Raw genomic sequence first — 13,557 nt, 5'->3', positions numbered from 1 at the left:
TGTTTCTCTCACACTCTCTCAAACAGTTTATTATTCAATTTTATAATTTTTGCTAATCTATGGGTTAAAAAGTCATTTTAGTATAGATTTTTTGAGTCTTTAATAAATTATTTAATCTCTAGGCAATTATTGTTCATTTCTCTGATTATGTAAGAAGAAAGTCTCAGTTCAATATTCCGTTGTTGTAAACACTTTATTTTTTTTTAGGTGGTAAGGATAAGATCTTATTACTATACAGACAAAAATACAAATAATGTGTAAGAAGGAGAAGGCCCAATTGACATTTCAAAAAGCCAGGGAAGCAATTTCTGTCATGAAACAACAAAGAGATACTTGCACCCAGTACAAATTCAGGTCATGTCTATCAGGAGGTCAACTGGCCAAGTATCAAGTTCGATCCAGCATAAACAAAATTATGGTCTCTGCCTTTGGCTAGAGCGGATATGCCAGTGCTCAGTCTGACTAGAAACTGCAGATGTGTTTTGCGCTCCCGCCGTGCTCCATAGCCTTCTACTAATTGGGTGTTAGTAATTTTAGCTCTGCTACTTTTCTCTTCACCATCCTAAGTTTTATTTATTTTGTTGCTGTTAAGAATACACGAGAGCTTTAAAAAATTAATGGAGAAATGCAAGTAAAAGAATAAAAATTTCCACAAAATTTTTGAAACTATCACATGCACACAGCCAAACATACAACTCAACGGTCTCCACATGGACAAGCCAGTGATACTGATTACGTTCTTCGAGTTGTGCGACCATTCCCATGCTCTTTTTCTGCGTTGTTCCTCCCTCAGTGTTAGAAACTCATTGCCTGCTAACATTACTAGCTATTCATTTGAGTTGTTGTCAATTTGAAACCATACAGATTATTTTTAAATGAGCAGAATGCTCAAGGCAGACATTTTTAACTAGCTAAGCTAAACCTTAGGACACAGGTTATGGAAGGAGGAGAAATGGAATACGAAACACTGTGATGAAGTGGGATACTTGATGGTACACTGGGATCTGAAAACAGACGAGCGAAAGCAAAATATGCCTAAATTACTGAACATAAAAACGGATCACATGCTATAATAAAACATTAAAACAAATTATTGCCTTGGAAAGGCCAGTTCTACTCTGTCTTCTAGGGTTTTTGTAAATTGGAATTGATTTGATGAAAACTAGATTTTAGTGATTATTTTTGGCTTAGTAGGTGGTAAGTGGCATAATATTCTGGTTTTGATATACATTTCATTGATGAATAATGTTGTTAAGCATCTTCTCACACATAAACTGTCCTTTTATATGTGTGTTATATGTGTTTTTTTCCTGAGAAATTCCTATTCAGAACTTTATGTTATTTTAAATTAGGTTAAAGAACTTACTCTTTTCATATTATAGACTAGCATACACTTGATGTTATGTTCATACATCGTTCAAGTTCTTTGGATCTACCTAGGAATAGAATTTCAGGGTCATATGGTAGCTCAACTGTTTGTTTTTAAGGAACTACTATGTGATGTTTCCATAACAGCTGTACTACGTTAGAGTTCTATCTTCAATGCACAAGAATTCTAGTTTTCCCACATCCCTGACATTTGGTATTTTTAAAAAGACCTTAACAATCCTAGTGGGAGTGACATGGTCTCTTCTGTGACTTTGATTTGCATCACCTTTATGGCTAATGACATTGGGCATCATTTCATGTGACCCGCAGCCATTCGAATAACCCGTTTGGTAAAATGTCTATTTAAATCCTTTGCTTATTTTACAATTTGGTTATCTTTTGGGAGTTGTTTTATATTTTTTGATGATTAGATTCTTATTGAATATAGAGTTTCTTTTATTTTTTATTTTGTGAGTGAGTGAGTGAGTGAGAGAGACTGGGTGAGAGTGAGTGAGACAGTGAGTGAGTCGAATATACAGTTTCTAAAGATATTTTCCCACTGGGTAGTTTGCCCTTTCACTCTTTTGGTAGTATCTTTTATTGAAGAATAGTCTTCAGTTTTTATTAGGTCTTTTTAAATTCCACTTTTTGCTCTGTTGTGCTTTTATTGTATTCGATAGTACATTGTTAAAAGTCTGATAATGATACCAGCAGTTTATTATGGTTTTAATTCTGTTTATGAAGTCCTAAATTGATTTTTCATTTTTGTGTATGGAATGATATATAGAGGTCCCATTTCATTATTTTGCATGTGGAAATCCAATTTCCCAGGCACCATTTGAGGAAGTTTTTCCCGTTGCATGAACGTATCACTTTTGTCAAATATCAGGATCTTTAAACCAGTACCTGGCTATCTGGTGACTGTTGCTGTACAGTATGCTTTAAAATCAGGAAGTGAAACCTCCTACTTTGCTTTTTTCTTTATTCCGGGCCTCTTGCTATTCCACATAGAGAATTGGGTCTTCCTAACCTGTAATGAAGGCTGTTTGAATTTTGATTGGGATTGGGTTGGAGCTATAGATAATGCCAGTCAACCCATATTTTGGTGCCTCAAATGTTAGGCTTATTTCTAGGTACATTTGACCTGATTCAAAAAATAGCACCAGTTTTCCTCTATCACCTCTAGTTTTTAAGATATAGAACATATGCTCACCTACAGAAAAATCATGATATTTTAATGTAGTATTTAAATTAATAGTATCTTTTAACCAGGAAATATATCAGTAATTAAAAACGTACTACTTGAAACTCTAATTTCATACCCAAAGCACAGATTTCAAATGCAAACTCTCCAGGCATTCGACACACCAGCAGCCCTTTTTGTAAGGCTTCGGAGGGTGTGATCTGCCAGGGCAACCTCGCAGAAGATCCCACAGTCTGTTACCACGGGTGTATCCCATCTTCCTTGGTATCTGGTTTCTATTGCTTTTGTGTCTTGGAGAACTCTTCTACCTTGCTCTTTCCTGAAGTCACCAAGGTTCTTTGTAAAGTGATCTAAGTAATAGCAGATAATGGACTTTCAACTCACACTACCACCAAACCTACTGAAAGAGCATTTCCTGTACTAATTGTGTAGTTGCCTGCCTTCTTATTGGCGACAAAGATTTTCAAAACAAGAACAAATGAAGACCAGGCACATGATTCGATTCCATCCAATGATACTATGTAATGTGGGCTATTTATAAATTATCAGATCTGTAAACGTTCAAAAATTCCTGCCTTTGGCTTTTCCATGGTAAGCCCAAGTAACTTATGTGCTATATATTTGTCTCAACTTGTCTTTATTCAAAGCTTTTACAAATGCTTTCATCAGGCCTACCTTTATATGTAATGGTTAACATTATTCTATCTCATGCTACCAAAATTTCATTGATCACATCGTGTGATCAAACGACCATAGAGGCCAGTCTTTTCTCACCCAAGGTTCATGTTTGGTTCTACTACCCCAAAAATATAAAAAGCAAGGGTACTTTATGTAGCCACTTTGTTGATCAAGAAGCAAATTAACCATCTTCAAGTCCATGCAAACCACCCATTGATATTATTGGTAATCTATCTCTCCCAAGACAAAAGAGATGGCCTTGTACTCTTGTTTCATCTTGGTGGAGTGACTGATTGGAAAAGAATGATATTTGCTGCCATTATTTAAAAGATCACAATTCAAATAATGTTTTCAACTGTGGATGAAAAGATACCATTCACATGGGTTATAATTTGAAAGACGAATTTTCTTCAGAAGGTTTTCTATGTCATTGCAGAATACTAAGTTGCTGTCTTCAGTAAACAATGGTAGTAAATTTTCTCATCTTGGATAAAATGTAATTTTTGTACCAAGGTGAAATATGTTCTTTTCCTTTAGTCTGGAGGCAAGGAATTCAAAATAGTCCACGGAAAGATGTAAGACCCTGATCAGATCACTCAATTTATTCTGGTTAAAATGTCCACTATGTGAAGTTTTTGAGATATCACTGTCGCTGCCCCTACCTTCTTTACCCTGTGTGACATCAGACATGCTAGAGTCATCCTCTGAGAGCTGTGAGAGTACACAGAGGTGGAGTGGGTACAAGATGCAAGTGCAGGCCAATGTGCACTACAGGAAATAGCTGTGAAACAACGGTCATTGTACACACAAAAATGTGGGTAATTAAAATATGTAAATTTCCCCATTCAAATATGAAAGCTTGTTATGAAATCCTGATTCTGTAGATCTTTTAAAGAGTAAATTAAATATCTATAAAATTCATATCTAAGAAACTAAAGCTAAAGTGATCCATCCAGTGCAATTTTCTAAGTCAGCATCCCAGATAGCACCAGAAACAGGTGTAAAACCCCAGACACCAAGAAAAAATATTTTGTTGGACTGTGTAATTTGGGGTAGTGTGGACAAAATATTAAGTCTTCCAATCCACCAACATGGAGCATCTGTCCTTTCATGTAAGTCTTTAAGCCCTTTCAACAGACTAATTTTTTTCCAGATGGCTATTGATCATAAGCATTTAAAAGTTTTTAATAATTTTATTGGGGGCTCTTACAGCTCTTATAATAATCCATACACCAGTTGTATCAAGCACATTTGTACATATGTTGCCATTAACATTTCCAAAACATTTTCTTTCTACTTGAGCCCTTGGTATCAGCTCCCCCCACCCCACGGTGAACCCTTGATAATTTATAAATTATTTTTATATTTTACACAGTCCACTGTCTCCCTTCACCCACATTTCTGTTGTCCATCCCCTGGGGGGGGATTGTATGTTGATCATTTGGATTGGTTCACCTTTTCTCCCTCACCTTTCCCCCTACCTTCATAGTATCATTACTCTCATTATTGGTCCTAAGGGGTTTATCTGTTCTGGATCCTCTGTGTGGTGAGTTCTTACCTGAACCAGTGTACATGCTCTGGTCTAGCCGGATTTGTATGACAGAACTGGGGTCATGATAGTGGAGAGGAGGAAGCACTAAAGAACTAGAGGAATGTTGTGTGTTTTGTTGGTGCTACACTGTACTCTGGCTGGCTCGTCACTTCCTTATGGCCCTTCTGAGAGATGTCCAATTGTCTACAGATGGGCTTTGAGTCTCCATTCCAACCCTCCTTGTTCACATCAATATGATTGTTTTGGGTCTTCTGATGTCTGATACCCGATCTCATTGACACTTGTGATCACACAGGCTAGTGTGCTTCTTCTATGTGGGCTTTGATGCTTCCCTGCTAGGTGGCTGTTTGTTTAAACTTCAAGCCTTTAAGACCCTAAGCACCCCATCTTGTAGTTGCCAGGCACCATCAGCTTTCTTCACCACATTAGCTTGTGCACCCATTTTCTCTTCAGCGATCGTGTCAGGAAGGTGAGCATAACAGAATACCACGTTATTAGAACAGTGTTCTTGCACTGAGGGAGGACTTGAGAAGAGGCCTAATTATTTTTACTTGAATTTTCTATCTTCAGATAATTATACATGCACACGAAGGTGCAAGACATAGTTAAGAGAGATCCATATATCCATTGCCCTGATTCCACCAATGGAAAGTAAGGTATAGTATCACAACCATAAATTGACGCACATTTCCCACTTTCTGAACACTATAAATAATGCTGCTGTATCTGTGAACAAGTTTTTGAGTGAACGTGTGTTTTAATTTCTCTTAGGGTGGAATTGCTGGATCATGTAGCAAATACGTTTCACTGTAGCAGACGGTCCACTGGGCTGTTCCAGTGTTTTACATCGCCACCAACAGTATAGAAGAGTTCTGATTTCTGCTCGCCCTAGCCCACATTTATTATTATCTGATTTTTAAAGTTTAGTCATCCTTTGCTGTTGTTAGCAGCCATCAGATCAAATCTAACTTATAGTGATGCTGTATAGCAGGGGTCCTCAAACTTTTTAAACAGGGGCCTGTTTCACTGTCCCTCAGACCCATTAGAGGGCCGGACTATAGTTTAAAAAAAAAACCAAACTATGAACAAATTCCTGTGCACACTGCGCATATCTTATTTTGAAGTAAAAACAAAATGGGGCCAAAACACCCGGTGGGCTGGGTAAATGTCCTCGGCGGGCCACATGTGGCCCGTGGGCCGTAGTTTGAGGACCCCCTGCAAAGGAACAAAACACTTCCTGGTCATGTACCATTCTCACAACTGGAGCTATGTTTGAGCACATTGTTGCTGCCATTGTGTAAATCCAACTCCTGGAAAGTATTCCTCTGTGTCACAGATCCTGAGCTTTTTCTTTTTAAAATGTGTATTTCTGTGACTTAGGTGAGGTTTACAGATTGTTAGTTTTACATGACAATTTATACATTTATAATTCATACGCATTTTGTTTCAACTTATCCATTGATACCCTCTCAAAAGTACCATCACTTACTCTGATTTCTCCTTGTGTTTCTTTTTGCCATTCGCCTTCTTTCCTTTAAATTTTTGTGTGGGGTATGCTCCCTTATTTATAATTTTATTTAAAGAGAACATTAATTCATAAATGGGACAACTAAACAAAATAAAAGAAAAACCCGACATCTACTCAATTCCAACTCATTGCAAGCCTATAGGGCAGAGTAACACTGTCCTGTTGATATCTGAAACTGTAACTCTTCATGGCAATAAAAAGCCTCATCTTTTTTCCCCGGAGAGGACCTGGTGATTTCAAACTGCTGACCTTTGCAATTAGCAGTTCAACTCACTATGCCAGTAGGGCTCTTTTAAACAGGACACGGCCAAGAGAACCACAGAGCCATATCATCCAGGTGAAAACAATTAGTATGAGGTCATAATGGTGTCCAACAGTTTGCTGAGGTAGAGAACTTTAAAAGGAATAGTAGGGGAGTAGGGGATCGGGCCGGCAAAGAAAATTGTCACAAAAACCATGGTTGGCAGCAGATCATAGTTACTAGTAGGTGTTCTGGATTGTGGTCAGGGCCATGACTGGGACACACACATTGTGTTCGACAGAAGAGTTTACTGATCCTGTCCCATAACATCTCCAAAGACTATGAGACAAAGTCTTGGCTCCTCGCTTCCAAGGAGCACTGTGGATGGACTTTTCCTACGACAGATGTGTCTGTTCGTTTGGCATTCCATGGCAGATTGATATTCCTCACCAACACCAGGATTCAGACACATCGATTCTTCTGCATTCTTTCTTGTTCATTGGTCAGCTATTGCGTGCATATGAGGTGACTGAAAAGATTTATATCATGTACATTTTTGGTTTCAAAATAACATCTTTTTTTTAACACTTCAAAAAGAGGTCATTTGATTTCTTGAACGCTGTTTCCATGGATACTGATTTTCCATCTAAGTAAAAAGGAACCTTTGTCAACTTCAATCCTTTCTCTGTTTATATCATAATGCTTTGTACTGGTCCAGCTATGAAGATTTTTGTTTTATGTTAAGCTGTAACGCATACTAAAAGTTGTACTCTGAACTTCAGTCATGTAAATCCTCTTCACGTCCAGCAAAGTGTACCATCTGCATAGCATATGTTGCTGATGATTTTCTCTAATCCTGATGCCATGTTCTTTATATAGTAGTTTCTTTATCTGCTAAGCATATAGATTGAATAATTATGGTCAAAGGTGATAACCCTGACTCACACACTGGTCCTGATTTAAAACCATGCTGTATTTTTTTCTGGTCGAGCAATTGTCTCTATGTTTATGCACAGCTTCCGCAGGGACACAATGAAGTGTTCTGGAATTCCCATTCTGCACACTACTATATTGTCATTTCATCTCTTCTAAATCTGGCATGAATTTCTGGTATTTTCTTGTCTATATCCTGCTGCGAATGTTTTAAAGTTATTTTAAACAAAATTTTACTTGCATTTGCTTTTAATAATATTGTTTGATAATTTTCTCCTTCTATTGGTTAACTTTTCTTTGGAATGGGCACAAATATGGGTCTCTTCCAGTCAGTTGGCCAGGTAGTTTTCTGACAAATTTCTTAGCATAGACTGGTTGAGTACTTCCAGTACCCTATCTGTTTGTTGGAATATTTCACTTTCTAGGGCATTTCCTCAATGTTTTCATGCATTAGCCATCCTTGTGGATAAGAAAAAAAAAAAAACCTGTTTTGCTCACACTAAATCCTAGCTCCAACTTAAGAACAATTAGTTCTTATATCATAGCCCTGTTTGATACTCACCTTCAGGAAATGATCACTGAAGATAAAGGTGCTACAGCAAAGTGTGTTGAAGAAAGTGGATGGTGCCTGGCTATCAATCCACAATAGTGTCTGCGGTCTTAAACACTTGCATTTAAACAAGTAACCATCTAAGCGAAGAGTCAAATAAGTCCACATGGAAGAAGAACACCAGCTTGTGTGATCCAAAGATGACACAGAATTCGATATGGTAAAAAGAAAAGTTATCAGAGCTAAAATTATGAACACCCCATTTGTAGAAGTTGATGGAGGACAGTGGGAGCCCAAAACCCATCTTGCAGAGTGCCTAGTCAGATTGAGCTGCTGGCAGATCCACTCTAGTCACAAGCCAAAAGTCTCAATCTGCCTTACTATCAGGCAGAGACCATAATAATCTTGATTATGATGGACTAACTTGATACTTGGCCATGTGACCTCCCTATAGACATGACCTGAATTTTTACTGGATGCAAGTATCTCTTAGCTATTCCATGACAGAAACCGCTTCCCTGGCTTTTTGAATATTGGTCTTTTCCTTCTCATGTATTATTTGTATTTTGTCTTTATACTATTATGATTTTATCCTTATCACCTTAGGGTGCTTTTGTTTTTATTGATTTCTGTTGGATCTCCCAGCTGTGAAGCACAGGAGTGGATGCATAATGATAATAACAGATACAAAGGTTTATAAGGTATGCAGGAATGGGATGGTGACAGGGAGGGAATGGGGATTTCAGGAGTAAATAATGGACGCAGGAGGGGAGAGGGACACTAGTGCTGACTGTGATTGCACAACTCATTTTAAAGGCGATTTAACCATGGTAGGGGAATTCTCTAAAATTGATGTAATAATGATTGTACAATTCTTCTTGATAAGACTGGATGACTGAACTAGAAAAAAATAAAATATTTAAGTAAAATATAAAAAAGAAAAGAAGCCCGGTGTTCAATGGTAAAACTCCTATATGGTAACCGAAAACTCAGTGCTTCAAATCCAAAAGCTGCTGGATGGGAGACAGATGTGACAGAATCCTTCTGTGAAGAGTCCAGCATGGGATTAAAAGTTACTGTTTTCTCTGCATCCAGAGCAACAGGGAGTATTGAAAATCAAGTCACATGGAAACAATAAAATCGATCATGCAAACATACTTTCACAACCCTGTGACAAGATTAAGATGGTGACTAGCTATCACTATCAATTGCTTTGAAAAGGATCACATTAGAAGGTCCTGGGTACAATGGGAGAAAAATGTACAATACAACTAAAAATCATAAAAGAGACCAGACTTAAATTGGCAGAACAGAGACTGGTAGGGGCCTCAGAATTATGATCAGTAGTCACCAGAGGTCTGGAACAGAACTCCTCCTTGTGTTAGAATAATTAATCATTTAAAATAAAAAGGGCTGCAGGGTTAGGCGAGGAGGAATGGAAACACCAAACTTGACAAGAGGTAGAATATGTGATAGTACACTGAGGGAACTGAAATGGGTGAGCTCAAATCAAATGTGTATAAACTGCTGCATGTAAAACTGATGATCTGGTCTATACGCCTCCACCCAAATCATAATAAAAGGTAACACACACACACACACACACACACACACACACACACACACCCTTAAAATCCTGTGTGGCAGGTTCAACTGAGTCCTATAAATACATGATTGCTATAAATTGGAATTGAATTTATGAGAACTGTTTTTTATTTTGGGTTAGTACCAACTCGATGGCCTAAGTGTAGTTTTTAGAGGTGTAAATAGTTTTTAGATACATGTCTTTGATGACTAATGTTACGCATCCTCTCCTATGTGTATTGTCCTGTTATATGGGTGTGTGTATTTTTTTACTGAGAAATTCCTGTTCAGAGCTTTGCCTACTGTGGTAGTTACATAAACTGGTATCAATTTGGGACTTGGGAGTATTAAAAGTCTAGTCTATCAATCGGGTTATAACCAATGAGGCCTCTGTGTGGGCATGGCCATCTCCTGAGAATTCTGGGAACTCCAGGATTTCCTCCTTGGAGGCGGGGGACACACTCTCTGCTCACTCGAAGGGTCACTCTACTGAAGAGACACATGGCACTACGCTGACAGACCCTGTGCCCAGGAGCCAAATGGAGACCCCTGCCAGCACTGAGATGCTTCTACTGCCACTGGATCCACAGACTTTGCACCCACTGGCCTGTGATCTTCCTGCATTCGGAGTCATTGCATGTGTTTCCTGAGTCTGAAGAGGACTTTATAGATTAGTATCGGACATATGGCTTAATAACGGCCTTATGGACTTGATCTGGACTGGCATGGGATGTTTTCTTAATATACAATTGTTCTTGAACATAAACATCCTTCTTACACAACTACAAGTGTCTTTAGGAATTTGTTTCTCTAGGCTACCCGGACTAAAACACCTACTTGTAAATCAAATTATGGAACTTTTATTATTGAATAGTATTAAGTTCCTTTTATATTATAGATACAAATATAATATATACACACATATATATATGATTTACAATTATTTTCTACAACTTTGGGGCTGTATTTTCATTTTGTTAATAGTACCCTTTGAAACACAAAAGCCTTAAATTTGATGAAGTTCTATTTATCTAATTTTCTTCCTCATTGCTTGTGCCATGATATCCTATGGCTCTACTGCCAAATCTGAAGCCATTAACGTTTACCTCTACATATCTTCTAAGATTATTATAGTTTAACTCTTACATTTAGACCTTTGGCTAAATTTTGACTTAATTTGTATAAATAGTGTAAGATAAGAGTCTAATTTTATTCTTTTGCAATATGGCTATACAAATGTACCTGTATAATTGGTTGAAAAGACTGCTCTTACCCAGTGAATGGTCTTGGTATTCTTGTCAAAATCAGTGGACCACAGAATCACAAGCATGCTCCTGGACTCTCAATTCTGTTTCATTACCTTGTATGTTTGTCATTTGGCTAGTGCTACACTGTCTTGATTACTGTTGCTTGAAAAAATTTTGAAATTAAGAAGTATGCATTTTTCTTTTAAATTGTTTGGGCTATTATAGTTCCTTTGTACTTCCATATTAATTTTTGAATCATTTTGTAGATTTAAAAAAAGAAATTGTCATAGTTACATAATATTATGTCAACTTGAATATATGTAAAAGTGAAGGAGTGGTATCAACCTGTCAGCCAGGTCAGAGGCTGATGGGGTCCCTTGTGTACCTGGCTTTCTCATAATGACATGCAGTAAACCTTCATCTTTCTCTGCCTTTCACTTCCTGCTGACTGGCCAACAAGGAGGGCTGTTGGAGCCCTTCCATTCTTCCAACGCCTTTGATCCACACGAGTTTGCCGGCCCTGGTTTGTGATGCCCCTGCACTCTGCATCACTACATGCGGTCTGAAGAGGGACTGATGGACCAGTACTGGATTTAGGGAATTGAGTTGGACTGGGCTGGAATGTTTCCTTAATAAATAATTACTTCTTGATATAAAGCACTTTCTTATATATACACGAGGGTATTATTTCTCACATATGAGTGGATTTATTTCTGTGGTCAACACAACCTAACACAGAAATCAACTCAGACTGAGATACAGGCTCCAATGAATCATGATTCTATGGTCTATTATCAATCACTTAGAGGAGGCTTGCCATTTTAACAATATTAGGTGTTCTATTTCCGGCTTTGCTATCAAGGAAGTCTCTGCAGAGGAAGCCCTCCCTGGGAGGAAGCCCTCTTTTTTGTTGTCACTGCCCTCAGAGACAATTTAAGATTCAAGAGGGAAGAATAATGAAGGGTAGGAGGTGGAGGAACTGGAAACCAATTTCCTTAAAACTAAACATAGTCCCATAATCCCTGAGAAACTTTTGTGTACTTCTAAGGTAGATATCTACTTTGAAGTAACCATTACACTACATATCAGAACTACGAGGAAAACCTGGATCTTCTAAATCTGTGGGTACAATACACTGACATTAAACTTAAAGTTCCAGCCAGTTGTCTTTGTAGATGAGATGTGAGGTAGAAACTCTAACTAGCCATTAAGTTGTGTATCTCCTAAAACAGTGCTTGTAAATAACTAAGGTATACAGAAACAAAAAAGACAAAAACTCTTCCTCTCTAGAATTAAGTGTTTGATATAATTTAAAATCAATACCTCCCAGCCAAGACCAGCTACAAAATCCTCATATGCTTGACTTCCTCCTGTATTGGTGAGAATGGAGTGTTTATCTTCTTGTCCTTCAGCAACATAAAATACTGCAATCTTGTGTGTCTCTCGGCTATAAAACAAAAGATTATATAATTCACTTATTCTTCATGTATTCAATTACCTGATAATTAAACATTGTGTATAAAGTATATGGCAATTAAAAACAAAAGTTAGATTTTATAATCAACTGAGGGAGCTGAACAATTTACATAAATAATTATAAAATATTATAAAAGCTACAAAAATGGTTTTGGAACAGAAGAGCGGCATGATTACTTTTGACTAAACAAAACGAACCTTTAAAAAGTCAGTATCTGAGCTGAGTAAAGGAAAGTATCTTAGTGCTCACATAGGTATGAATGTATAAAACATAGTCATCTTCTGTGAATGCTAGTAAATTGGATTGCATTTTATAACTAAAATTTGTTTGGAGCAAACAATGAGTGAGAAATGATCCATTCATTTCAGATGCTTTTACACTATAGAAGGAGAATGGTATTGTTGTTAGGTGCCAACAACAGAACGAAACACTGCACGGCTCCTCACAATTCTTCCTACCTTGAGCCCACTGATGCAGTGTCATTCCATTTCATTGAGGGCCTTCCTCTTTGTCACCACCCCTCTACTGTACCATTTAGGACACAACGTGCTCCCTTCCCCCATGTGTACTCTGCTTATGTTACAGAAGTTTTATCTTGGGCACTCTACGCAGGCCAAGAAGACAGAGCCTCTCTCTCCTCCTGCTCCCACTTCAGGACATAGTTTCCAAGGAGAAGCAGTTTGTTGGTAGTCTTTCTCATGCCCCTCAGCCCCAAGTTACAGATACTCTATTTTAAGCAGGTGTGGTAGAGAGAACTGGGCTTCCCGTCCCTTATCCAGTGCCCTCTTTGGGGAGGACAAAAAGGTATGAAAGGCTGAAAATTCCATTCACTCTTACATTAGCTTACTCATAAGAGCAAAAAAAGGTGCACACCAAGAGGGGTAGGCTAAGAAAGATTTCCCAAGTGCCCACATATACTGTAAAGGTACAACTACAGGAAAACAGATCCCTGGAAACAGCTCAGGTGCAGAGATTCTTCCCAGGGACAAAGGTAGTTATATGATTAAAAAAAAAAAAACTACCCCACTGCCATCAAATCGACTCCAACTGCCCCTGTGGGTTTCCAAGACTGTAAGTGTTTACAGGTACAGAAAGTCTCATCTTTCTTACAAGGAACAGCTAGTGGTTTCAAACTACCGACTTTATGGTTAGCAGTCCAATGCCTAACCTACTACGCCACCAGGGCTCCTTAAAA

The 13,557-nt window shown here is 38.0% G+C and overlaps 1 protein-coding gene across 3 annotated transcripts in view; it reads right to left on the bottom strand.

Annotated features, from left to right (window-relative positions):
- The window catches only part of RALGAPA1 (Ral GTPase activating protein catalytic subunit alpha 1), a 193,055-nt gene that overhangs the window by 54,679 nt on the left and 124,819 nt on the right, over positions 1-13,557 (bottom strand). For all 3 annotated transcript variants that reach the window (XM_075531079.1, XM_075531077.1, XM_075531078.1), the window contains exon 35: positions 12,209-12,332. In XM_075531079.1, coding sequence (XP_075387194.1) covers positions 12,209-12,332 — 124 coding nt within the window. The remainder of the gene's footprint in view (positions 1-12,208; positions 12,333-13,557) is intronic.

Source organism: Tenrec ecaudatus, chromosome 14 (genome assembly GCF_050624435.1).
Source record: "Tenrec ecaudatus isolate mTenEca1 chromosome 14, mTenEca1.hap1, whole genome shotgun sequence".
In the NCBI taxonomy this organism is placed as follows: Eukaryota; Metazoa; Chordata; class Mammalia; order Afrosoricida; family Tenrecidae; genus Tenrec; species Tenrec ecaudatus.
The sequence above is the reverse complement of the archived record's forward strand: the minus strand, read 5'-3'. Positions and strand labels throughout refer to the sequence as shown.